The 22,762-nt window shown below is 16.7% G+C and overlaps 4 protein-coding genes across 4 annotated transcripts, besides 41 other annotated features; 2 read left to right on the forward strand and 2 right to left on the reverse strand. All coding sequences in view use genetic code 6, as the record gives it.

Moving 5' to 3' along the window:
• Nucleotides 1–268: 268 nt before the first annotated feature.
• Nucleotides 269–2,801, forward strand: IMG5_173450 (hypothetical protein; the record flags this gene model as incomplete). The annotated part of the gene is made up of 3 exons (XM_004029716.1): nucleotides 269–1,344; nucleotides 1,537–2,038; nucleotides 2,310–2,801. The coding sequence occupies 3 exons, from the start codon at nucleotides 269–271 to the stop codon at nucleotides 2,799–2,801; spliced, it is 2,070 nt and encodes a 689-aa protein (XP_004029764.1).
• Nucleotides 1,461–1,520: a microsatellite.
• Nucleotides 2,040–2,153: a microsatellite.
• Nucleotides 2,043–2,111: a microsatellite.
• Nucleotides 2,072–2,164: a microsatellite.
• Nucleotides 2,743–2,785: a microsatellite.
• A 77-nt stretch (nucleotides 2,802–2,878) lies between the features above and the next one.
• Nucleotides 2,879–2,957: a microsatellite.
• A 280-nt stretch (nucleotides 2,958–3,237) lies between these two features.
• Nucleotides 3,238–5,440, reverse strand: IMG5_173460 (radial spoke head protein, putative; the record flags this gene model as incomplete). The annotated part of the gene is made up of 3 exons (XM_004029717.1): nucleotides 3,238–3,618; nucleotides 4,179–5,279; nucleotides 5,324–5,440. The coding sequence occupies 3 exons, from the start codon at nucleotides 5,438–5,440 to the stop codon at nucleotides 3,238–3,240; spliced, it is 1,599 nt and encodes a 532-aa protein (XP_004029765.1).
• Nucleotides 3,719–3,815: a microsatellite.
• Nucleotides 4,117–4,155: a microsatellite.
• Nucleotides 4,138–4,177: a microsatellite.
• A 567-nt stretch (nucleotides 5,441–6,007) lies between the features above and the next one.
• Nucleotides 6,008–6,039: a microsatellite.
• Nucleotides 6,033–6,095: a microsatellite.
• A 1,460-nt stretch (nucleotides 6,096–7,555) lies between these two features.
• Nucleotides 7,556–7,600: a microsatellite.
• A 257-nt stretch (nucleotides 7,601–7,857) lies between these two features.
• IMG5_173470 (hypothetical protein) lies at nucleotides 7,858–16,443 on the forward strand (the record flags this gene model as incomplete). Its single annotated transcript, XM_004029718.1, has 14 exons — nucleotides 7,858–7,863; nucleotides 8,014–8,088; nucleotides 10,453–10,571; nucleotides 10,629–10,751; nucleotides 10,872–11,490; nucleotides 12,243–12,397; nucleotides 12,620–12,688; nucleotides 12,882–13,116; nucleotides 13,381–13,761; nucleotides 13,892–15,040; nucleotides 15,094–15,195; nucleotides 15,320–15,454; nucleotides 15,536–16,186; nucleotides 16,228–16,443. 14 exons carry the CDS (start codon nucleotides 7,858–7,860, stop codon nucleotides 16,441–16,443), a joined length of 4,035 nt encoding a protein of 1,344 aa, XP_004029766.1.
• Nucleotides 7,890–7,996: a microsatellite.
• Nucleotides 8,293–8,327: a microsatellite.
• Nucleotides 8,598–8,651: a microsatellite.
• Nucleotides 8,604–8,663: a microsatellite.
• Nucleotides 8,630–8,743: a microsatellite.
• Nucleotides 8,696–8,837: a microsatellite.
• Nucleotides 9,387–9,435: a microsatellite.
• Nucleotides 10,340–10,403: a microsatellite.
• Nucleotides 10,761–10,855: a microsatellite.
• Nucleotides 12,736–12,813: a microsatellite.
• Nucleotides 12,771–12,822: a microsatellite.
• Nucleotides 13,126–13,197: a microsatellite.
• Nucleotides 13,147–13,195: a microsatellite.
• Nucleotides 13,238–13,370: a microsatellite.
• Nucleotides 13,790–13,890: a microsatellite.
• Nucleotides 15,222–15,304: a microsatellite.
• Nucleotides 15,480–15,530: a microsatellite.
• A 158-nt stretch (nucleotides 16,444–16,601) lies between the features above and the next one.
• Nucleotides 16,602–16,643: a microsatellite.
• Nucleotides 16,633–16,689: a microsatellite.
• A 39-nt stretch (nucleotides 16,690–16,728) lies between these two features.
• Nucleotides 16,729–16,771: a microsatellite.
• A 1,165-nt stretch (nucleotides 16,772–17,936) lies between these two features.
• Nucleotides 17,937–17,975: a microsatellite.
• Nucleotides 17,976–18,059: 84 nt separating this feature from the next.
• Nucleotides 18,060–18,112: a microsatellite.
• A 115-nt stretch (nucleotides 18,113–18,227) lies between these two features.
• Nucleotides 18,228–18,268: a microsatellite.
• A 462-nt stretch (nucleotides 18,269–18,730) lies between these two features.
• IMG5_173480 (hypothetical protein) lies at nucleotides 18,731–20,596 on the reverse strand (the record flags this gene model as incomplete). Its single annotated transcript, XM_004029719.1, has 7 exons — nucleotides 18,731–18,901; nucleotides 18,963–19,389; nucleotides 19,495–19,615; nucleotides 19,657–20,172; nucleotides 20,242–20,302; nucleotides 20,347–20,396; nucleotides 20,548–20,596. 7 exons carry the CDS (start codon nucleotides 20,594–20,596, stop codon nucleotides 18,731–18,733), a joined length of 1,395 nt encoding a protein of 464 aa, XP_004029767.1.
• Nucleotides 19,422–19,493: a microsatellite.
• Nucleotides 20,392–20,456: a microsatellite.
• Nucleotides 20,398–20,456: a microsatellite.
• Nucleotides 20,398–20,460: a microsatellite.
• Nucleotides 20,597–21,889: 1,293 nt separating the features above from the next.
• Nucleotides 21,890–21,955: a microsatellite.
• A 345-nt stretch (nucleotides 21,956–22,300) lies between these two features.
• Nucleotides 22,301–22,350: a microsatellite.
• Nucleotides 22,351–22,762: the final 412 nt, after the last annotated feature.

Genomic DNA, 22,762 nt, shown 5'->3' on the forward strand with positions numbered 1-22,762 from the left:
TTGCTATGTTTTTATTTTATATATTAATAAAATAAAAAATATTATTTATTAATAAAAATTTTATAAATTTATTAATTTTTATTATTTTATTATTAAATATTTAATAACAAAAAATTATTAATTTATAATAAAATGGATACTGATAATAATTCTTAAATAGAAAAAGAAAATAATTAGGAAGAATAATAATAAGAAAATTAATTAAATTTATAAGAAAAAGAAATGGAAAATTAAGAAAAATAGGAAACTTAGAATTAAATTTTATAAAATGAATCTTAATAAGATATTAATTTATAAGTAAACGAATAAAAATAAATATAAAAATCTGATAATAAATTAAGCAAATCATAAATAGTAATTTATAAAACAAAAAATACATTTATAATTAAATAAATAAAAGGATATATATGAAATAGATGAATAGTTTTTAAAGAAAGCTAAAAAAGCTATATTAAAAAATATTAATGATATCAGATAATAAAAAAACTTACAAATATTTGAAGTTGATGGATTATATAATATAATAAATTAATAATATTCATAATTTTTATTAAATAATAAATAAGATAATAATTTCTATGAACTAATGTAAATATACATATATACATATTTATTTCAACAAAAAAATAGAAAATAAAAAAATTAAATTCTATAAGATTCTTAATTATGCTTTATTTCAGCATAATATGAATAAGAATAAGTACTATCTGAATAGTATATATATAATTATATAATTGAACTAGGTTATTTATTTTTAGAAAGTGAATAAGATCGAGTTCATTTATTAAGTAATAACAATAACATATATAAATAATAATATAAATATAAAATTATATATATAGATCCTTAAAATAATTCTATTGGAATAGGAGTTTCTTGTGATGAACAAACAGTATCTATTGTATTAACAGTATGTGAAAATTCAATTGTATATACAAGAATATGTAAGCCATAGTTAAATACGATAGAAATACGAGGAAAAGTATTAGATTAATCATTAGGTATATATGCTATCAAGGTACATAATTTGGAAAAAAACTAAGATATTTAAGTCATAGGACCGGAGTTTATAGAGTTTAATAAATAAAAGTAAGAATTTAAGAGTATATTTTAGTTATAAAAAGAAGAGTTTAATAATTAAAATTTAGTGGATTTATATATGAGGATTATGCCAGATTCTATTACTTATATGAATAATTAGGGAAATAGTGAAAATATTTAATTTAAACATTTGTAAATTAAATAGAGAATGCCGGTTATTGTTTTTCCAGATTTGGAAGATTAAGAAGAAGAAGATATGTTGGAAAGGTAAAAAATTGAAGAGGAAATTAGATTTTAGGAAGAGTTGAAAATAAAAAAGAAGAAGAAAAATAAAAAATATTAAGAGAAACCAGAAAAAATTAAGAAGAGTATATATTCGAAGACATATAAGATGAAAATAAAAAAAAGAAAATAACAAAAATAATAATAATAATAATAATAATAATAATAATAATAATAATATTAATAATGATAATAATTAAAAAATATGATTAGGACAATTAATATAAATAATAAGAATAAATATAAATTGTATTAATAATTTTTTATATATTTATTTATTTCTTTATATATATAGTAAGAAATAAGAAATGAATTAGAAATCTCTATTTAAGATGCAAGTAGATAACATTTTGAATTTTTATAACATAATGAAAAATTACAAGAAGAAATAAAAAAATTAAAATAGAAAAATAATGTATATGTAGAATAAAGCTCAGAAATAGTTATGAACGAACATAAATATTTAAATACATTAGGTCATGTACATTAAATTAGGTTAGATTTAAAATAAATATAGGAAAAATATAATAAAATGTGCATGGAATTATAATAATAGTTGATAATTAAATAAAATAAATGTAATGAAATTAAAGAAGCGTTTTAAGAATTAAAATTAGAAGTCGGAAGAAAAGCTATAAATTTTAAAACCAATAAAATATTAGATGAAAAAGTATTAGAAGATTTAAAAATAAGAGAAAATTAAAAATCTAAAGAAGTATATATAAATATAAATATAAATATAAAAATAATATATATTTATATATAAATATATATATATATATACATATTTATATTTATAAATAAATTTATATATTCATATATATATATATTCATATTTATAAGAAATTTTTTTATTACTATTTCATTACTATATTTTTGTAGTTTTTTTATTCTAAATTATATTAGAATTTGTAATTAAAAATTAAAGATAATATAACAAATAATATATATATATAAATATTTATATATTTACATTTTTTAATTAGATATAAGAATTAAGATTAATTATTTTAAAATTAAGAAATTCTTATTTAAAAAACTAAAAATCTTTATTATAAAAAGACGAAATTGCATAAGATTTACATTTAATAGATTTCGAATAACTTAAAATTGAAAATCAAACTTTAAATCAAAAAATATAAGAAAGAAATGAAGAATTAAATAAACTTAAGAAAAAAAATAATGAATCAATATAAATTTTGACACATACAAGAGAAAAAATGTTATATATTTCATAAAAAAACGATATGGTTTATGATTAAAAAGTTAAAATCAATAAAGAATTAGACGATTTCAGATAAAGGTTTAAGGCTATTAAAATTACTAAAGAAGAAAATTATAAAATTATTTAAAATTAAAATAAAAAACAGGGTAAATTTTAGATTATATTTTTTATATATTTAATTATTTAATAAATAAATATATATATATATATATATATATTTATATAAATATATATATAGTATTGTAAATTCTGAGTATCTAGCATAAGATTATAAAAATTTACAAATAAAAATTAAAGATTAATAGGAATAAATTAAATATTTTCAAGTTAATATATATATGTATATAAAAAATATATATATAAATATATATATATATTTATATATTTATATATTTTTATATTTATATATTATTAAATAGGAAAAATTAGATCATATGCATACTGTTATATAATAAGGAAACATTTTAAAACTTCAATAATCATCTTAGTATAAATCTTAAAATTTATAAAAAAATAAATCCTTGTCTAATATTAATTATTAAAATGATTTTTTAAAAGCTGCAAAATGATATAATAAATAATTTTTAAAAATATTATATATTCTTATATATTTAATAAAAAATAAATTTAATTTTATAAATTTTTTTTTTTTTAAAAAGAAAAAACAAAAAAATAAAAATAAAAATTTATCAATAATTATTTAAATCGAAAATAGGATAATCAGGTTAAATATAATCAAGAATCTACTAATGAATATTCTACATAACAGAATCTAATTCGTATAAAATAAAGTACTCTTTAGAATCTATATTTTTAATAAAAGCATTAGAAATTCTTAAAATTTCATTTCTTATAACCTATTCAGCAATTAAATGTACCACAAATACTTCTAAATCTTAATCATTAGGCACAAAAATGGTAACTTTATTTTCATATTCAGCCTCAACAATATTTTCAGGTATAAAAGGAACAATTTCTTCGTTTTCATTAAATTATTCTTTACCTGATCTTTCAGATTAGGGATTTAAAGTTAAAGTTTATAAATTAGGCTTTACTTTTGCTAAACCTTACTAAGTTAATTTATTTAATGTTTTTACAGGATAAAATTTGATTTTACTTTAAACTATTATAAAATAAAAAAAAATGTATGAATAAAACTATAAATAATTAATATATATAAATAAAATATAATAATATATATATACAAATATATATATATATATATATATATATATATTTTATTTTAAATATATATATATAATATATACTTATTTCATCTATAAAATATTATTCTAAAATAAATTTTATTAATATTTTTATTATTCCTTAAGGTAATCCTAATTCTTATTCATGTTAAATCATTATATTTAATATAAAAGTTGAAAAATATTATAATAATAATCCAATTACTTAGTTTTTTTATCCTTCTTCTATAGTATTTAAATTCTAAAGATTTAAATCTTCTTTTATTTAAATCAATTAGTTTTCGATTTTAGCATTTATAGAAAATTCTAAATATCCTTCCGATAAAACAGAATTTAAAAGGTCTTTAAAAATATCTAATATCTAATATATATATTTAAATATATTATATATTTAAAAATATTTTTAAATATATATTTATATATACTTTATCTGTATTTGATAAAATTTCTTTTGTAGTTTAAGCTATTTCCTCATCTGAATATTAACTCAAAGCCTTTAAAAACAACAAAAATTCTCCAATTAAACCTCCCATTAGACCTACGAAAGGTTTATTTTATTAAGCGCCATCTATATCACATATATTTTATTATAAAACGTTATTTTTAAGTTCCCCTTTTGAATGAATTCTTTAATTTATTTCTTCTGTTATTTTGTTTCTTCTTTCTTATTCTTATTTTTTCTCTCTGGCTATTCTTTTCTTTTCTCGTCTTTCTTCTAATTCTTACTATTAAATTTTTTATTCATATATAGCCTTTTTTCTGTTTTCAATATACTTTTAATGTACATTAGAATGCTATTTAATGGTATTTTCTACTATTTCAGTACATATTAATTCGAAAGATTTATCTATTTTCTACTCAGTATTTAATATTTACTCCACATTAGTATAGAACCAGGGCAATATATCCTCAAAAAGTGCATTTTTGACAGGATCATAGAAAATATTTTAGTTTTAAAGGTCTTAAAGTGTATTTTTTTTGATTTAAAGTAGGTATTTTTTCGCTAAATTTCTCGATAAAATTTATTAGTGTGCTAATATGTTTTATTTAAGTTTTTATTTGTAATCGTTTTTCCTTTTTGTATTTTCCTCGAGAAGTCTTTTTTCCTTTTCTTCTAATTATCTGACTTCATCTTATTCTTTATTTCTTAATTCAGTAAATTTCTTCTATTCGTTTTTCATTACTCGCAATTCTTCCTCTTCCAAAACTTCCATTCTGGAAAATTCGAGTGTTTTGCCTATTAAAGCCTATAATAAAGGCTCTACTTCATAATCGAAATCGAATAAATCGCCATCCCATATCTAAGTTTCTCTATCCAAACCAGTCTTGCAAGGCATTATTAATATAGGGTTAGGTTTTGGAATTATAAACTCTGTTTGTGTGTCTTTTTCATAGTTTGGGGGCTTGTCCGTTAGTGTTTCGACGTATTCATCTGTCATTATTTCGACGTTTTGACGGCCTGGAAGGGGCTTAGGTGTTTGGGGTTCATATTAATCTTTTTATAGGTCAGATATATCCTTTATTTGCTATTTATATTTGTTTATTGGGAGTTTTTTGGGGAAATTTTTACCGATTGAAGGTTCTTTTTTTAATACTAAGTATGCCTTTAGGGAAGAGCTGTTTCGGAGTCTTTTGATGTTATTATTCGGGCGTATGTATTTCCACGGACTACGTGTTTATCGAACATTATATTGTTATATTTTTGACTTTTTTTAGTTTTTGTTTGTTTATTTTTATTTGATGTTTTTTTTTTTTTTTTTTGTACTTTTCTTCATCTTCTTTGTTTTATTAAGATTAGTTTTGGTCTCGGTATTTTGAACTTTATTTTAAAACTTTTGGTTTTGCTGAAAAACTATAATCATTACTTGATATTGCTTACATTATTTTAAATATAGAAATTTTGTTTTGTTTTAAAGAGTTATATTTTTATTTTTTATTTGTTTTTTTTTTTATATATATTAATTTAATTTTTTAAATAAAAAATATAGTTTGTTTTATTATTTTTCATAATTATAAATAAAATGATGATTTTATGTAAAATTATATAATGAATATAATGATTTGTTTATATAAAAGAAACAAACCTTATAAATATATATTTTTCCTTTTTTAAAATATATATTAAATCAATTAGTTATTCTATCATAATAATGATTATCATTAATATTTTCAACAGAAGGAATAATTTGACTTTCAAAATATCTTCTAATTGTATTTAAAGCATTCAATTATTCATCTCTTAAAATAGAATAATAAAAAATAATATATACAAAAAAATAATATATATATATATATATATATATATATATATATTATATATAATATATATATATATATATATAACTTATATATACCTTTCATTCTTTCCTTATAAATAATTTGATTCATCATTATTGCACTATTTTATTTTATTATTTAGTAATTTTTCTTACATTTCTTTTAATGTTTATGTAATATCTATATTAGTTTATAATTCTTCTAATCTTAATTAAATAAAATTAAGTCTATCATCTAAAACTATAATTTATTAAGTAGAATGATCGATTTGTTTTTAAGTTGAATCCAAAACATTATTTTAATTATCTAAAAGAATTGTATGACTATCAATTAATTATTATAATTATTATCTTAATTAATCCAAAAGCTAATTAATTAAAGAAATAATTTTGTTAAGTTTCACTTAATCAACTTCTTCTTTATTAGAACTAAGTTCTGTTAAAATATTTAAAATACTTCCAATTATTTAAGATTAATGTCCTTATAATTTTTCCTATAGCAAAACTTTTAATTTGATAAGTTTTGAAGATGTTGATCCTAATTAAACAAAAGAACTATTATTTTATTGCACTAATTAATTTAATAATCTAATTTAATTTTAAAAATATATAAATATATAAATAAATGTTAACTTTAAAGAAGTTTCACATGCCTAAATAGCTTATTAGTAATCATTTTTTTAATTTTCGAATTTCAAATTTTCTTATATTAATTCTTCATTTGTCTTTTTCAATTAATCAGTAGCATTTTGTAAAGATTATTTCTATTCTAAAAGATCACTGTTTTTTTAATTTTCTTCGTTTTATAATTTTTCTTCTTCGTCTAAATTTTATTATAATGAGTTTCCATATTCTAACATTTTTTCTTTGTTGTAAGTTTAGTCTTTTTTTATTTTAATATTTATTTATTTATCATTTATATTTACCATCATTGCATTATTTACGAACACTATCTATCCAATTTAATTAAGATTAGTTTTAAAATTATAAAGAAGATTCTACGGAATTCAGTACGTCGTTTATTGCGTTTAATCTACCGGAAGGTTCCCCAGATTACATTTAAATTTAAATAAGAGAGGTTATTGATTAACCAAAAGCTGTTTTTTTTATCTTTTTTTATTTTATAAAATTAATAGAAATAAGTTTTTTTTTTTTTTTTTAATATAAAAAATGATTAATAATTAGATCTTATTTATATTAAATTTAGATATTTATTTATTATACCTGTAAAAATGTATTTTAATCAAATGCTGATATATTACAGTTAATTAAACATATTGTAATTAATAATATTATTATTTTATTCATGTTTGCTTATTTATTATTTTTTTACCTTTTTTATTTTTTGTTTTAATTTAATAATAATAAATTTGTTATATTATACTAATATTAATTTTTTTATTTTTATTTTTCTTTATGTTTTTAATTATTGTAAAAAAAAAAAGTTGTTTTTGAATATATTGATGCACCGTTTTGAAAAAAAAAATAAAAAAAATAAAACGAAAACAATAAATATTATTAAGAAAATATATATATATATATATATATATATATATATATATATATATATACAATTTTTAATAAAAAATATTTGTTTTTTTTAAAAAAAAAAAATTTTTTATTAATTTAAAATAATAAAATATATTTTGTATATTTATATTTTACTTTAAATTAATATTAATAAATTAATAAGAAATATTTATGAAAAAAAAATAAAAAAAATAATAATTTAAATATTATTAAATTATTTTAAATAATATGATTTTTCATATCATAATAGATAAATTTATTTTGAAATAAAAATAATATATTAAATTAACAAAATTATATGTTTGTAAAAAATTAAATATAATAAATAATATTTAATTTAATTTAATTTAATTTAATTTAATTTTAATTTAATTTATATATATTTTAATATAATATAATTTTTTTTTTTTTAATATAATTTAAATTTTATTAATTTAGATAATAATAATAATAGACCATTAGAAAAAATGTTATGAATTTCATTTCTAAAAAATTATATAAATTACTTTGTTATTAAAAATTAAGATTAGTAATATAATAATTAAAATAAATTTATTATATTCATAATAACTTTATTTATTTAAAATTATTTTAATTATTAAAAAAAATTAATGAATTTGTTATATCTAATTATATTTTTTACTTATTTATATAACTTTTTATTATAAGTCATTATTATTTTTTATAATTCTAAAATAATAATATTTAATAAATATATTTTAATTATTATAAAAATTTATATATAATTTATATATATATTATATATAAAAAAAATTAATTAAATAAAATAAAATATTCTTAATATATTTTAAAAATTAGAATTATTTATATATAAAAAAAATTACTTTTATTTTTATTAAATCAAATAAATAAAAATCAAAATATTTATAAAAATTCAATTTAATTTAATAATATAATTTCATATGAATTTAAAAAAAAATTAAGTTTTTAAATATATATTATAATACTTTTTAATATAATAGAAATTAAAATTATAATGTTTTTTTTTTTTTAATTTTATTTGAACATTAATTTGCAAATTTTATTATTTTAAATTTAAATAATAATTTTATTATATTAAATTATAAATAAAAAAATAATTATTAAATATTATAATTGATATAAATAAGAAAAAAATAAAATATATATATAAATTTATAAAAATAAATAATAATAATAATATTGATTTATAAATGTTATATATAAATTATTAATTAAAATAAATTAAGAATATAATGATTATAAAATTATATTTAAAATAATAAGTTAAAAAAAATAATATAAATAATTTTTTTTTATATATAAATAAATATAATATAAAATAAAATTTTATAAAAATTAATTATGAAATTACAATCTGTCAAAAATGATTCTGAAATTCTTAGTTAAAGCCCTAAAATATAAAAAAGTATTAACCAGATTCCCACTTTATAAATATTATCGACGCAAAATAAATAAATGCAATCACAAATTTCGAAACCAATGTTAGGTTTATTATATTAATATCAATAATTACAAGGCTACTAACCAGAAAAGGAATAAACTTAATAAAAATAACTTTATTAAAAATCAAGTTTTAATTTAGAGTCGCAAAGTAAAGGTTCCGATAGAAATAATAAATAAAGTTAAGACTATTTAGAAATAGAATAAATAAATGATGACTTTAATATTTAAAATATGGAAATTAATTAAAAAAATGAAAACAAAAATATTACCAAAAATAATAATAATTTAATAATAAATTAATAAAATAGATAAACAAAAATAAAAATTAAAAAGATAAATTTATAAATAAAAATAATATTAAAAGTATAAGTAACATAGATGATAATAATAATAATAATAATAATAATAATAATAATAATAATAATAATAAATATTAATCTGTTTTAAAAAATAATTAATAGGCAATTTTAAAGTCTTTGGACTTTAAAAATGTAGTAAAATCTAATAATTCAAGTTTTTATAATTCTTAAAATTTACATTAATAAAAACAGTAATAATATTAGTAATAAATATTAAAAATTTAATAATAATAAACTATGTAAAAGTCTAATTAGAAATTAAATTTTAAAAATAAAAAAAAGTCTTTTGGTTCTCGTATTTTTCCTATTTAATAAAATAAAGGATTTCTTTAAATAGTAACAGCTAATTAATATGATAGTAAGTAAGATAACAATCTATTTACTAACAAAAATGATGTGCATTCATCAAATTATTTATAAGACGAAATTACAAACGAAAAAAAATAAGATAATAATAATTAATAAACCTATGTAATGAGTGCTTAAGTGGCGGAAAAGTACTTTTAAATGTATTAAATAAGGCAATTAGAAAATACAAATTAAAAGAAATGCTGCGATTTTAATTTCTAATTGAATATAATACAAAATATATCAAAGTTATGTCTTTTTTAAGCAAAACAATACATAATATAAACCAGTTTTTTTTATATAAATTCGAATAATTAAATAATTGTTTAGTTAAATTATCCAGAAACATAATAGGAATTGATATTTTGTGGTTTATTTCTCTAATTTTAATTATAACTATTGTTTATGTTACTATTACAAGTGATTCAAAAAATATTACTAAGCCTGATACTTATGATGATTTAAAATAATATATTTCAGAAAATATTATTATTGGTTCATTTATTTTTATTATTTATGGAATTATTATTGTTAGCTTTTATAATTATTATTTCTATGGAGTTTTATTTTTTTGTTAATTTGTACCTTCAATTTTCGCTTTCATGTATTATGTTTGTGTAAATTTTAATATATATATATATATATATATATATATATATATATATATATATATATATATATATATATATATTAATTTATATACATCTATATTTATTTTTTAATCATAATTATTTAATTAGGATGCTTTAAAAAGATATAAACATGTGCCTATATAATCACCTGGATATATCAATTGTGTTTATTCTTTCGGTATATACTTATTTTGGGTAACTACGTCTATGATAACATAAGATATTAAGTAATAATAAAATAATATTTATATATATTATTTAATTTTTGTTATAATTAATTTAAGAAATCATTTTAATATTTAAACTAAAAATATATTCCATTTAATATAATTCATTATATTAGCTGCTTTGATTTTCGGATTTACTGTATATACTACAAGTACCACTTTTGATTTAAATTTTAGATGGTAAATAATTATATATATAATTTAAATATACATATATATATATATATATATATATATATTTATATATATATATATATATTTATATATATATTTATATATATATAAAAAAAAAAAACTTAGGGGCGTTGAGTTTTTTAAAATATTAGCCGGTCCATATATAATAATGTTGTGTCTAGGATGGGTTTATATGCATTTTCGTTTTTTTGCTCCTTATTTATAAAAAGTGCCTGATCGTTTGACTTTAGAAGATGAAAAAAAACTTGAAGAGCATATATAAAAAGAGAAATAAGTACCTACTTTGATGATCAAAACTATAAATAATTTAAAAATCGAAGATGAGAATAATAATAATGAAGAATCATATGAAGAAATAGAACAATTATTAAAAGAAGAATAATAAAAGAAAGAAGAAGAAAAAGAATAAGTTAAATAATAATTTGAACAAAAAATAGATATATTTAACCCTTAAGATTAGTAATTATTATTAGAGGAAAAAATAAAATAAAGAGTAATAAATGAAGCCGAATAATAAAAAAAACTAAAAGAATAATAAGAAGAAGAAAGAGACTGGAAAAATCGATAAATTTAAAAAAAACATCTAATGTTAAAAATTGAACTCTAAAAGGATAAACCAGACCCCAGAACCTAAATTATTCTCCAAAATTACTTAATTATATTCTCATCATGTGCCCTTGGGGCCTCTTTATTGATTTTAACGATAATACCAATATTAGAAATGGTACATTAATTATAAATGGGTATAGATAATAATAGATTTTTGAATCATTAAGGCTTTTTTATGTCCATTTTTTTCGTTTTTATTATTCCAATAGTTATTTTTGTGGGCACTTCGTTCCTTTTATCAACATCCTTTTCCGAAAAAATTAAGTTTATATGGTTTCCTATATGCGGAGGGCTAATTCCTATATGTTTTTTGATGCCATTGTCAGTTATAATGGAAGAATATTACTAAATAAGGCCTATAAGGAATTATTTTTCATTAGGACCATGTGGTTTAAGTCTATATTGGATTTCTTTGGTATTTATTAAGATAAAAAGTTGGAAAATAGGGATGTTTTTGTAAAGTTATATATGCGTTTTTTTTTAATTCCTTTAGTGTTTATAATTCCATTGAGATCAGTTGATTATTTCGGAGATTATGATGATTTTGCGGAAATAATAGAGATTATACTTATTATTATAGGAGTTAGTTTTTTAGTTGGAGTTGGGTTTTTGTTAGTATTTTTAAATATAAGGATGAAATAGAGGAAAAGGCAATTAAAAGAGAAGTTAAAAAAAGAAGGAAAAAAAGAGGAAATCGAAGAACTGGAAAAAGAGGAATTCAATGAAAGTTAAAAATTCGATCTCTCGAATATTTTTAGGTATTAATTAATTAATTTTGGGCTGTGGGGAAATGCTTTTGGGTATATTATTACTTTGACAGTTTTAATTTTTATGACTTTTAATAAACCTACATATATAAATTTGTAGTAATCTGGAGCTGTTTTTGGTATGTAATTTGTCATATTGTTCCTATTTATAACTTCTCTTATTTTACTTTTTATGAAGATAATACCAGAAAAAGAAAAAATCGCAGTCTCATTTAGTGAAACTATAACTTAGATTTTAGAAAGTAAAGGCGAAAGGTAATAAACTCTAGATATTTAACATAAAGTATTAAGGTCAGTATTGGTTTTTAGCTTTTTTTATGTGCCAGTTATATTGGGAATATTTTATGTTATATATCAAGGCGATGAAGATAAGAAATATAATATTATTACAGTTATGATAGGGTTTCCAATTGTAGCTATAGTTTTTTATATTTTTTATAAAATAAAATAAAACTTTGATGAATTTTCAAAATTCAGTATACCGTCATTAATTGTATTTTGTTGGATATTTCTTTATTTACCTTTTGCAGGTATTATTCCAGTGAGGTAATAATATATAATATTTATATAAAAATTATAATAATATTTAAGAAATAAATTAGATATTTATTATATATATATAAAAAAAATATTTATATATATTTAATTATACATTTATATATATATATATATATTTATATTAATATTAAAATTATATTTTATTTTATACATATATTTTTTTAAATATATATTAAATCAGTGTATAATATCTTAGTTAAGATGATGAAGATATAATACTCTATTAAAAAATTATAATTGGTTTTATTGCTATATTAGTATTTTTAGGTATTGGAATTTTAGCAATATTTATACATTTATATTTTAAAAGAAGAAATTTTTAGAAAAAATTTGAATTTATAGCCGCTAAAGTTATAAAAAAGTTAGCAAAATTTCATGTTAAATCTGATTTTCATGTGATTGATTTGATGTATTAGGTAATACATTAAATATAAATAAAATAAGATAATAATATATTTATATAAGATAAAATAAATATATATATAAATATAAATATATTTTAATTATTGTTTTAAATATATAAACATAGGTTATTAGTATATATTATAAATATAAATTATATATATATAAACACATATTATAAAAATATATATATATATATATATATATATATATATATATATATTTATCATATTAATATATATATATATATACATATATTATTTATATAAATTTTAAAGGGATATCTTATTAATGGAGCTGAAGGTATAAAACAAGATTTAATTAATTTAAAAATGCCTGTTTATTATGCTAATGTTTCTGAAAAAGACCCTGATCCACGTTTTTCTAAAATAATAATAGATGCTAATGCTTACAATAAGATAATGAACAGAAATAAAAATAATTAATCTAAATTCAAAGAACAATGTATAAAAAATTTTCTCCTTTTATTATGTTGCTATAAAGACTATTATGATAAAAATCTTAATAATATTGATAATAATAATATAGATATGTAAACTTAAAACGAATTAGATAATATAGAAAATGAAATATAAAAAGCATTAAATCAAGCTAGAGAATAATAAAAACTAGAAGAAGAATTTGAAACTATGGAAGAAGTAATTATACAAAAATATACTCATACAGATATATATATGGATATATATATAAATACAAATATAAATATAAATATAATTATAAATATATATATATATATATATATATATATATATATATTTATATATATAGGATCCTTGGTAAAAAAAATATATAATGAGTAAATCTAATAGACCTATGCATGAGAAAATAATAGAACCATTAAGAAGATATGATTTAGGTTAATAAGTTTAAATAAGTAAACCTTATACATAGAAATTATTAAAAGATATATTTCATATATTCGCTTGGGGTTCTTCTAAGAAATTTAAAAACACTAAATGGGTAGACTATATCATGTTTAAAGAAATTTTATCTAAAGGAGGCGTCATGCCTTGCAAAGAAATTGAAGATTTTATTATAGATGTTAAATATGCAAAATTTACTACTTATAATAATAAACCTAATTAAAATCCTATTACATTTAATAGATTTTAAGAAATACTTACTTAAATTGCTAAAATGAAATATCCATTTGAACCTGATGAAGAAGCTATGGGAAAATTGTGTAAAATGTGGCTTTATCCTTATTTGTTGTGGAATTTACCACCTTTTAGGGCTTTATATACTCATGAATGGGATTATGTGCTTTTTTTATTGAAAATGTATGGAGAATATGACCTTTATGCTGAACTTGTTGCAGAAGATGAGGCTTATTATTATAAATTAAAGAAGGAATTAGGGCTTTTGGAAAAGCATGAAATGTTAGATCAGGTAGATATGCCTGATATTGATGATAGATTGAAGAAAAGAAAGGGAAAATGCTAAAGATGTTTAGAAAGAATGAAGAAGATTTTCGATTAAATGTTGAAAAACACCAATTATTTTTTAAAAAGTTTATGTCTATTAGATAAGGATATTAAAAGTGATGGAAAAGATGATATTTTTATGGAAGTTAATTTAGTTAATAATAGTATTTTGGCACCCTAGACTTAGGGAGCGAAAAAAAATGCAAATGGAAGAGGTTTTTATCATTAAGAATCGCCTGAATGGCCTGAAATATGTAATATTATGGTAGACGAAATATAACATTAGGAAAAATAATTCTAAATAAAAAAAGATGAGGAAATTGGGTTTGTGGAAATAAGGTTTAATTTTACGAATTTTTTTGTAATTGTTTGTAAGTTTTTAGAGTTCTTTATGTTCTTTTCTTTGGCCTTTAGACCTAGTTTAAATTCATGGAATTTAGATGAGATTGTGCTAAATATACTGAATTTTGCAAATACTGAGATGCCTTTTGCGGTTTATATAAATATGCCTATATTTATTTATATATGTATATTTTATTTTTTTAGGATTATATGATAATGTTTTGGGTAGGGTTTAGTAGTTCTTTATTATTCTTTTTGGTTTTATATAGATCTATAATAAGAATAAAAACTTTAAAATATGGATATGTAATATATAAAATAATAAACAATTAATATATATATATATATATATATATATATATATATATATATATATATATATATATATATATATATATATTATATTATATTATATTTCATTTATTTTTAGAGTGAATCAAAAAGAAAAAAACATAGATTTTCTTATGATTTTTTTTAGATTTAATTTGCAAATTTTGTCGGACACTTTTTATATTATTGGATAATAAAAATTGCTGTTGATGCTTATTCTTGTAATTATTCAGAAGTATTAAATTTTAATAATTACATAAATATATATATATATATATATATATATATATATATATATATATATATATATAATTAGATACCAAAATTGTTATATTAAGATTTAAATTTATAATGTTTTTCATAAAAACATATATAATATATGGCTATAGGTGGTTTAAGCTTGTTAATATTTTATCCAATTGGAAGCTTTTTATGGCCAAATGTTTAATATTAAAATCGTGCTTTAGATTTTAGATATGATCCTACTTATTTAGTAATTGGTGGTTAAATGAGGTTTGTTTTGACTGGAATTATGGCTTTTATGTTTGATAAAGATGTTTAAATATATGGATTTATTTGCAGTAGTATCCTGATGTTTTTATTCGGGTTTTTAACACATAAAATGAAACCTTGTTTGGTGAAAAAAGTTAATGCTTTGGATACTGGAGGGTATGTATTATGTGGGTGGATTCATTTTTCGGCTGTTATAGCTGTCGTAGTACACCATTGGCTTATTCCTTTAATTATTTTAGGAGTAGGTGGTGTTTTTATAATAATTTTAGCCTTTTTAAACTGGAAATTTATTCATGATTTAGATAAAAAAATACTAGAGGAACGAAGAATGTTAAAGAAAGCGAAAGAAGAATTAGTAGGAATAAAAGATTTAACTGAAGAAGAATATGATGAGGATAAAAAAGTTGAGGTAGAAGAAAATTATTAGAAAATATGCTATGATAATTTATAAAAAGTAATATTTAAATAATATATTTATATATAATTTTACAATAGTAATTATAAAAATATGAAACTCATTTATTAGTTTAAACTTAGTAGATATTAAATAATTAATAAGAAATAAAAAAAATAACTCAAAAATAAGAAAAAGAATTATAATAAAGGCTTAAACTTATAAAAGAAATGGATAAAGAAGATATCGAAGATGGTATTATGGAAGATCCGAATAAGAAAAAAGATGAAGATGAGGAAGACGAGAAATATAATTGAAAATAATAATAAATAAAAATATCAATTAAAAATAAATAGTAAAATAGTAGATTTTATATATATACAATTATTTATTTTTTTATAAAATTAAAAAAAACACATCTATATTCATTTTTATAACTTTTTTATTTTTAAATATATTAATAAAAGATAAAAAGATAAAATCTAATATATAAATAAAAATTGATAATATAAATAAATAAATATATTTATATATATATATATATATATATATATATGTATATAATTTTTTAAATTAAAAAATATACTTTTTATTATAAATTATTATTATATTTTTTTTTTTAGTTTTATTTTTTTATTTATTTTAATGGATATGAATTAACTTAATTTAATTTTGAATTTTATATATAAATTATTTTTAATTTTTATATATATATTATTAATATTTAATTTTGTGTTTATATATATGTATTATTAATAAAAATATTTTATTAACTTTTTATTAATTTAATATTTATTATTTTTGATATATATTTACATTTTTTAAAAATACATATATTTCATAATATAATTAATTTCATATTATTTTTTAAGTATATAATTAATTTATTTTATTATTCACAAATTTAATAAATATGTAATTATCAAAAAATGCAAATTTATCAAAATATAACTATACTTCGCCTTTAGAAAACACTAATAATGATACTGCAGATGACTATGATTATTCAAAAATTTCAAAAAAAATCAAAAAAAGTATAAATATATCTTATTTAAGTTAATTTTTTGTGACTGAAAGTAATTATGTGCTTGATAGAAATAGCTCATTAAAGAATTTAGATTAATAATAGAATTATTTGTAAGATTTTAAGTAATATTTGCTATAACGAAGCTAGAAAAGATTGATTAATTTAAATAATCAAAATCAGGAAAAAAATACTCCCGATATAAAAAAAAACTCCGCAAATGAAATAATGTTCAATATAAGAAAAAGAATGAAACTATAACCTTAAAATAAAGACTAAATTTTCGAAAAAAATATGCGAATTTTCAAGAATATAGATTCTTATTTAGAAATAAAACCTTTTTTATAATAATTAAATAGGGAAAATCATCAGGATTTTCTATAAAATATACAAAAATATAAAAAGAATATAAAAATGGCTTAATATAATGAATAAAAAAGTGGTATTCTATATGAAGAAAGTCAATAATCTTTAAATGATAAAGATATATATGGTACAAAATACTTAGAAAAATACGAAAATATAGTAAATAAATCATACAGGTAGATAATAAATTCATAATAGCATAAAAAAACATTAGTTTTTTAATCTAAAATACTCTAAGAATTATCAAATGATCCTTTTTTATAAGAATATGATAATAATAATAATTAAAGCGACTCGAACTTTTTCTTTTAAAAATTAGATATTTTTATACAAGATGCTTAAAAAGAAATTAATAATAAAATTAATTTGGAATATGAACAGAATGTATATAAGTAAATTATTGAATAGAATTAAAAAAAAATATAAGAAGAAAGACTTAGATATAAAAATAAAGGACTTTTTCCAAATTTAGATCCCGAACAACTTATTTTAGATGATCAATAATGCAAAATAAGTGTTTATTATCAAATGTAAATAATATGAATATATATATATATATATATATATATATATATATATATATATATATATATATACATCTATTTGTATATTTTTTTTATAAATATAGTTATAAATAAAAGGCTGAATAAGTTTAGTAAACTTTACATAAAGTAAATTAATAAATATTCAAAAAAAAATGGGCAAATGCCTTAATAAAATAATAATAAGAAAGATAATAAGAATTATAATAATTAAAGAGTAAATTTAAAGATTAAAAGAAACTATATGATGATATATTAAATCCTACTAAAAAAATGAATGAAATATTACTTAATAAACGTGAGAAAAATTTAAAAGAAAAAGCCGAGAAAGAATAATAGCTTCTTTTCCCAAAAATACATAAAAACTATACAGTATAATCTCGAAAATCTAAATTAACATATTTATAAAATAGAAATTTATCATAATTTAGTTCACTACATAATAGTACTCCTAAAAGGAATGAATTTGATGATTTTTAAAATATTTTAATATAATTAGAAAATTAGTATTAAGATTTTGTTAAATACAAAGCCCTTTTTTTATCTTAAATTTAACAAATTTAAACTTTTTATGATACAGAAACATAAAAATATAAAAAAAAAGAGGATGAAAAAATTAGTTTTATTAAAGAAGATTTAATAAAACAATAAAAATAATGAAAATCTATATATTCAATAATATATTTATTAATTATTAGATATAAAAGGAAAAACTTCTCCATTTTTTTATAATCCTATATATTATACTTTATATGTACCTCCCATTTCTTCAGGAGATACTAGTCTATAATATTCTTCTTCTAAAGCTTTTTTTTTTTAAATATTTACATTTTTACATAACATCTTTTTATTTTTTTTATTTATTATAAAAATTTTTCTTCTTTTTATTTTAAAATAAAATTACTTCTAATCTTGTATTTAAACCCATAGATTCTAAAAATAAACCTTAAGTCATTATATCGTAAGCTTTTATTCCTTTCACTTATTATGATGCTTCGGCTAAATGAGCAAAATTTACATAAGCTGAGAGGTCTATTTAACCTGGATATTCCAATATATCTTCATTTTTGATAAATTTGTGTTTTCTAATTCCTCTAAAACTGTTTGAAAATGCTTAGTTTTCACCATAATCTATAGAAAGAATTGCTCCATTTGTCTTTTATATGAGTTCAGATAAAGAATTAATTATTATAGGAGATTTAGCTTATATTTCTATTTAATCACCATCTATTATTTATTTCATTTTTTCATTTGCAAAAGTTTTTTTTGGTTACAAAATTTTCTCAACATTCTCATTAGGCCCATCAGAATGAATCCAATCAAAATTTTTCCTATTTATTATATTTATAATAATATATAAACTTATATTATATATATATATATATATATAATATATATATATATATATATATAAATATATATATATATATATATACATTTTCATTGAATCGTAATTAATATTTACTAATTTTTCACACCAGCCTTTACCTTTTTAATATACAAATTAATGTGCTGGTAAAGCATCGAAAAATTCATGTGCAAAAACAATTATAGGCTCTATATAAAATATAGAAACATTTTTAATAAAATATTTATACTTAAACTTTTTTATTTTTTCTAATCTAATTAAGGCATTACTAAATCTCCAAAATCTTCAAAAAGCATATTTTCATACATTTTAAACCATCTTATACTCATAATAATGTCTTTGTTTTCGCTCACAAAACGTTCTACTTTACTTTTTTTGGCTTCATTATAATCATATGACATATAAATTCCGTATTTTTATAGCTAATTAATAATTTTTTCTTGCTATAATTTTCTCATATAAGGCGAATATTCTATTAAATTTATTTCTATGCCATTTAAAAGATTAAATTGGTATAAAACTCTTATTATATCACTCATTAAAGTACCTCTTCCAGGTCCGAATTCAACTAAAGAAAATTTCTTTTTATCTCTATCTGAATTTGTATTACTTAAATTTATAGCACCAATTTATTAAAGAGTATTTATGGTCCAAATACCTAAAATTTCACCAAACATTTAAGATATTTCAACTGATGTAATAAAATCACCTTTAGCTGAAATTACGTCATTTTTCATATAATATCCTATATAAAAATAAATAAAATATAAATATTATATAAAGAAATATATATATTATTTTTAATAATTTAAACCATGTTATTCATCTAATAATGCTAAATGCCAATATTCACTTAATGATATCGGTCCTTTTTACTTATTTTTTATTTTATTATTTTAAAAGATTTTTTAATAATTACATATATTAAGTCCTTTATTTTATTAATTAAAGGAAGATCATTTGGTATTTCTATATATTTTATAATATATATATATATATATTTATATATAATTATATATATTTATATATTAATGTAAAATTAAATACAAATATTTATTTATATTTATAAATAAATAAGTATTTGTATTTTGTTATTTATTTTTTTAGTATTGAATTAAACCTGCTAAATCCATTTATGTTGCATAGGGAATCTGTTTTCCATTAGGCATTTTATTAATTTGTTATTAATTTAATTTATGTATATTTTAAAATAAGAACTTTGGTATTTTTAACATTTTATTTTTATATATATAATATTTTCTTTTTTCTATTGTTTTTTTGTTATATTATATCTAAATGTCTTTTTAATTACTATATTTTTATATTTTTTATACACTATGTTTTAATAATAAATTAATTTATATTTACAAATATAGAATATGGAATTTTAATGCATTTCAAAACCTTTTTTTTTATATTAGAAATAAATAAAAATATTTAATTAGTTATGTATCAATGGTATTTAACTAAGATAATTTTAATAATAATATAATATATAAAATACATTTTACATATATTAATAGTAATAGTGTTGAATAAAAAATTGATAAAAATAATATTTTAAAGACATGAAGATTTTATTAATTATAAAAAATAATTTGTTATTAATATTTTTACATTTCTAAATCAGGTATATATATTTTATTCAAGTCAGAAAATAAATCAGTATAATTTATTTTATTATTAAATCTTTAGTAAAAGAAAGAATTTGAAATTAGACTATTAAAAAAAAATTATTAAAAATAAAAATTAAGAAGTAATAAGAAACATAAAAACAAAATTAAAAACATCAAAAAATATAAAATTTAATTATTAGATAATATGAAAAATTTATAAATGTATGAGAATATAAAATATAAGAATTAGTTTATGTAGATAATAAAAAAAAAAAATATAGAAAATTTAAGTAAATAATGATATTAGAAAGTATTAAAAAATAGTTTATAATAATTAAATAAATATATGAAAAATAAACTTAAAATAAAAAAATATAATATAATAAGATAATGAATAATTAGAAAAAAAATTAATTAAGTAAAAAATTAAATAATTAATTTAAAAAAAAAAAAAAAAAATTGTATGTTACAAAACTTTTTAATTATATAGACAAAAATAATTATAAAATAATAAATAAAATAAAAATTAAATATTAATATAGATTACATATATATTTTATATATATATATAATAATTTATATTTTTATTCAATATTTTTATTTCTTAAATATTACTATTCATACCTGAAATTTCTTATCTTTATATTTTCTTTATTATTTTTTTTGACACACTATAATTTAAACCTTTTTTTTAAAATTTTTTATTAATAAGTCTATATTTAAAACTTTATATATTATTATTTTTATTTTATTTTTTTCTAATTTTTTAATTATGGATATATAAGATATGTTACTTAATCTTTTCTTTTACTTTATTTTATATTATTTTAATAATTTAAAAAATTGTTGTTTATTTTATATACATTTGTTTGTTTATATAATATTAAAATGTTGTTTATTTATATATATATATGAATTATTTATATATAAAGTAAATATAAAAATTTAATAGTATTATTTTTATTTTTTAAATGTAAATTAATATATATATATATATTTATATATTGATTTTTTTTGATATATTAATTAAAAATTTTTATTATGCTAATATTTTTATTAAAATTTTATTTTTTTAAAAAAGAATATGAAAATAATAAAATATAATATACAATTGATATAATTTACATTTTTAAATAAATAAAAAAAAATTAATGATAAAATTTTCTTGTGTGTTATTTATAATATCTTACTTTATTTACTTGGATTTTATTTAAAATTTGCTATTTCTTGTTAAAGATAGAAATCAATTATATAATTAAATATAATTATATTAAAATCAAATAATATAAAAATATAATTAATATTAAGATAATGCTTAACCATAACTTTTAGAAAAGCTTAGAAAAATAAAAACATAAATAAAAAAATGTGAAAGATTATTAAAATTTTAATTATTAGAATAATAAGATATTTAATAATTAATAAAATTATATAAATAAGAATAAATTATAAATGAATTAAGTAAATTTTCTAAATAATCGTTAAATAGTATTTCTTTTTTTATAATATATTAATAATAATTATAATAAAAATTTTGTAAATAATAAAAAAGTTAGCTATAATAATTATTAATTTTTACAGAAATATTATAATATATATATAGATTTTAAGGATTTATAAATAGGTATTTATTTTATATATATACATTTATTAATAATAATATATTTTAAAAATTATTTTATTTATTAATATATATATATTTATAGGTGAATGATTTTA

Source organism: Ichthyophthirius multifiliis (genome assembly GCF_000220395.1).
Source record: "Ichthyophthirius multifiliis unplaced genomic scaffold scaff_1120509251272, whole genome shotgun sequence".
Lineage (NCBI taxonomy): Eukaryota > Ciliophora > Oligohymenophorea > Hymenostomatida > Ichthyophthirius > Ichthyophthirius multifiliis.